Source organism: Trachymyrmex septentrionalis, unplaced genomic scaffold (assembly GCF_001594115.1).
Source record: "Trachymyrmex septentrionalis isolate Tsep2-gDNA-1 unplaced genomic scaffold, Tsep1.0 scaffold11, whole genome shotgun sequence".
NCBI classification, from domain to species: Eukaryota; Metazoa; Arthropoda; class Insecta; order Hymenoptera; family Formicidae; genus Trachymyrmex; species Trachymyrmex septentrionalis.
This window is the reverse complement of record NW_017304228.1, coordinates 1,033,006-1,037,636: the sequence shown is the minus strand read 5'-3', so window position 1 is coordinate 1,037,636 and position 4,631 is coordinate 1,033,006. Positions and strand designations below refer to the sequence as shown.

The 4,631-nt window shown below is 34.0% G+C and overlaps 1 protein-coding gene across 1 annotated transcript in view; it reads left to right on the top strand.

The window, feature by feature from the left end:
* The first annotated feature begins 2,513 nt into the window (after nt 1-2,513).
* The window catches only part of LOC108751013 (intracellular protein transport protein USO1-like), a 7,383-nt gene continuing 5,265 nt past the window's right edge, over nt 2,514-4,631 (top strand). The window contains exons 1-2 of the mRNA XM_018490937.1: nt 2,514-2,755; nt 3,105-4,606. Of these exons, the coding sequence (XP_018346439.1) occupies nt 2,720-2,755; nt 3,105-4,606 (1,538 nt within the window). The 5' untranslated portion in view covers nt 2,514-2,719. The remainder of the gene's footprint in view (nt 2,756-3,104; nt 4,607-4,631) is intronic.

Genomic DNA, 4,631 nt, shown 5'->3' with positions numbered 1-4,631 from the left:
TTTATTTTTCTAAATATTTGGTAAATATTGTAAAACGTAACAATATATAACTAACCATTTTTTGTAAATAAATACTTACTAAATATTTAGAGAAGTAAAATTATTTTTATTATATATATTAATCGAAAATTTGATTGAAATTATTTTTCTCGATATTTGATAATTTTATTATCAGACTCTTTCAGTATACACACAAATTCTTCATGACTGCGTTGACCAATTTTCGATGAATTAGTTTATTCTTTTATAAAACATTACAATAATGTTTATATAACTAAGATCTTTAACTTAAAAATAAATTTTCTCAAATAATCATTAAGATATTTTACGATAGCATAAAATATTCCGCGTGTAATCATTTACTAACACAGGCGAATATTTGTCTTCATAACTAGCGTTTTTAAATGCAAATATCCTGCAAAATGTTTTAAATGAAATCCAAGTAAAACTTACGGTTGAATCAATATGTTTAAAACTCAGTTTGTTAGAATTATAAGTCATCAGTATCTCCCGAGGCAAGGCGAGCTTAATACAAAAGTGTATTCTCCTTATATTCCAAGCAGTTCATTCATTGTCAGTAAAGTTTCAACGAACGCATTTAACGCAGTTTATAAAGATCCTCTAGCGTCGAGCGTGTCGAGCAGCGATTAGTCACGAAAACTTTCTTTGGATTGAAAAAGGGACAGTCCTCAAAGTTCGAAATCAATTGCAGCTCTACGTTATTCGGGCAAAATTACATTGGTCGATTAGCCTCTCGAGGCAGTCTTATTGAGTCAAAAATCCACACGGGAACTTTCGCAAGTAAACACAGAAGTTCCGTTTCCTCTCATCTGCGGTTTCGATCGCGTGTCAAATTTGAGTTTTCCAATGTGGTTCTAGCGTAAAGTAAACTCAGCACACCGACACTATTGATTTTGTGAAAGGTACCGAGAAGGTCAGAAAGAGTGAGAGAGAGAGAGAGAGAGAGAGAGAGAGAGAGAGAGAGAGAGAGAGAGAGAGTGTATCAGAGAAAATCGAGAGTAGGTGAGGTCAACCCCTCATTCAGGTAGGTTTATGTCTGATGGATGAAATCTAAGTTATACAGTCTTTTCCGGATTTATGTTCAGGGTTATCCTTGAACACACTGCCCTGAGCCACTCTTATAACGGATAAAAATCAATATATACTTTAGGTTAAAAAGGTCAATATATCGCTCGAAGCTCACATTATTTAACAGGTATGAGTAATTTCTAATATTAAAAGAAAAGGTCGCTGTTGGTTCAATATCTCGGATTTTTTTATATTTTATTGCATTTGTATTGATCTTGGTACTGTCACGTTAAAATAGATTTGTTCTGATTCACTTATCATACACAATAAGAAATACGTGTACACGATGATGAATTAGTTTATTCTTTTATAAAACATTACAATAAAATTGGTTTACATCTCATAATATTAAATTATATTAATTAAATTATAAGAACGAATCAAATTATTAAAATAAATTATTAAAAAAAATTTTTAACAAGAAATTTTGTAATCAACTTATAAATTAACACGAAACTTCTATAAAAATTCAAAACATGTCTTAACACAAAAAATCTAATTTTTTCCCCAAAAATCATTTTTTTCGTTAGATAAATAAGTTAAATTAAGATTATAAACTTTAATATTTGTTAAATCATAAATCATTTGAAAGATGTTCATCTTCATAAATTTTACGCTCCGACAAACTCTCTCTCCGTAAACTTTATTAAACATGAAAACTATTAAGCTTCAAATTGAAGTAATAAAATACACATTATGTCAAACCGATTAAATAAATATAAAATTAATGATAAATATGAAATTTTAGCGTAGAATTCAGCTCTCGTTCATTGTCGCCCAAATCTTTAAAATATACTTTATAAATTGCGTAGTTTAATATTTAAGAAGCATTCTATTTGAAACTTAATATTAGGTGTTAAACGATCCAACATATCTCTGTAACGATTTCTTACTACGGTGCATGAATAAAGATATCCGAGGTTGACGCATATAGGAGCACTATAAAAATAGTTTGCTGAATACCGTACGGCTTTTATGCATGTTTTCAAAGTTTAACATTAAAATACTTGTCACATAACGTTTTGTATACTTTTTTTTGACAAAAATCGCATTATCTGATTTTATTGCTTATAAAATAATAATATACAATAACATTATTATTTAATAGGAAGGCAATTTTGCATTTTAAAATTTATTTTTATACTCGATGTACATCGAGAAAAAAAAGATCGTTTGTTTAATAATAAAAATATAATAAAGTATATTTTATATTATCATTTTTGCCATAAAATAATTCTGTTCCACTGTCTTATATCTATCATATAATATGAAAGATACAACAAAACGTTAATATCATCTTAATAAAGACGTTAATAAAGTAAAGCAATCTTGATCGGTACATTGATGACAAAGATAGCCAAATGGATATACAGACATGTTCGTATCGAGAGCCATGATTTATGACAGAGGGTAGATATCGAAAGCTGTAATCGGGTGCTATGACAAATCTCACGAATGATTTGCTGCAATCTGCCGACAGAATCTGCTCGCATTGGAATCTGTCCAAAATTGATGGTACGTTTTCGTCGAAAACGTAATGCGTTACGCGTTCACGCAACGAACGACGAGTGCTAGGCGTATCCCGTATATCAACCAGTGAGACATGATTTAATGGTTATGAAGATAATGTATGTGTACGACGACGCAAGAGGGAATAATTGGCCAGGTAAACTGGGTTAGAAATCCCACTAAATCCTTTAGCGCTATTAATGAATGTATTTTTGACACAATCTCCAAACAGATGAAAATAATCGCGGAAGTAGGAACGCTATTTCACAACCGCTTAACGCTAAAATGCATCATAAATTAAAATTTTGAACAGAATGATTCAAATCGCACAGCTGTATATTTTATAATTGCAAATATAAATTCTTCGGAGTTGCATTATATTTTATTATAACGATAGGTTACTATATCTTAGAAAACATTATGACAGATAAATTAACCTAGGTTTTGATGATCAGATTAAATTTGCAGCAAAATAAAAAATTTAGAGAATATTATTAAATCTTTAGTCAGACGAAAGAAAGCTCATGGAGAACGAAAATAATTCTAATAAAGATACCACCTATCAAGAAAAATCAAAGATTTTTGTAATCAAAGACACACCGGAAGAAGAAAAATTTTCAATAAAAGAAACAAATTCTTTCCAAAAAGAAGCAATGAAGGAGAATAATGGAATATTAAAAAAGACGACCACATCAGAATCCTTTCCTAAGAAAGCCGAGAAATATGATAAATCAAAACGTGAGATTAATCAGGAAATCAATCCAGGAAAAATTGGCGATATGGCGACGGTGACGACCGATAAACATCGATGTCAACGTCCTCTTCGTGATATAATTGGCAAACGAGCGCAGCGTAGAGGAGAATTAGAAAAGATGGAAGAAGATCTGCGACAACGTCTGGATATGCTTGAATGTTCGATACCGGCGGTGATGATATGGAATATTTGGAATATTATGTCACAAGGCGCGCCTATCTGCAGGGTCAAGCGTATTCTGGAGAAACAATTTAAAGACACGAGGGAACTCTCTTGTCGCAGCACACCGAGCTGTCATTATGATTACAGGGTACGAGAAGTTGAGGCAGAAAGAAAATTGGCGTTGAAAAAGGTGGAGGAAGCGCGAATTCTTTGCTCAGAGAAACTCGCAACGTTAGAAGAAAGAAAAAGAAAACTTGACGAAGCCAGGAAGATTCAGGAGGAACAAAAAAACGCGATAGAACAGTTAAATGAAGAAAATAGAATGCTGCAAGAAGCGATGAAAAGGAAAACAATAGAAATAGACGAATCGTGCGAGTGCGATGACATACAATGTAAACAGAGACATCTCAGCAAAGTTTCTAGCCTGACGTCCATCGAGTCCGGAGACATTCAGTGTCTGGAGAAGCTACAACGATTTGCGGAAGAGGAGGTGATAACAAAGCGAGAAATAGCCGAGTTAGAACGCCGTGAGGAAGCTTACATGAGAACACTTCAGCAGGCCGATGAATTGTGGTCAAAAATGGAGGGCGACATGGTCAGTACAACGAGCGCATTGCAAGAACAATTGGACATGAAAACTACCGCCAATCAACAACTTGCGAATCGTGTATGCGAATTGGAAGATGCGCTCGAGAAGTGCCGAGGAAGACTAGTCGCGTGTAGAACAGAACTAGAGAAGTTTCTAAGTATTGAAACAGTTGAAGCTACGATAGGTCGCGACGATGACGTTGCGAAAGTGGCAGATAAGGAAGTTGCGGTAAAGGCTAAAGTCGTGCATCGGCCAATCGGTAGGATAGATGACATAGCCACAGTAAAAGACGACGAAGTTCTTGCGAAGGTCGAAGTTGCGGATGAGGGAATACTAGCGGAGACCAAAGTCGTGGACGAGGAAACGTTAGCAATAATCGAAGTTGAGGATAAGGAAGCGTTAGTAATAACCGAAGTCGTGGACGAGGAAGTGTTAGCAATAACCGAAGTTGAAGATAAAGAAGCGTTAGCAATAACCGAAGTCGTGGATCGACTAATCGGTAGGATAGATGATATAGCCACAGTAAAG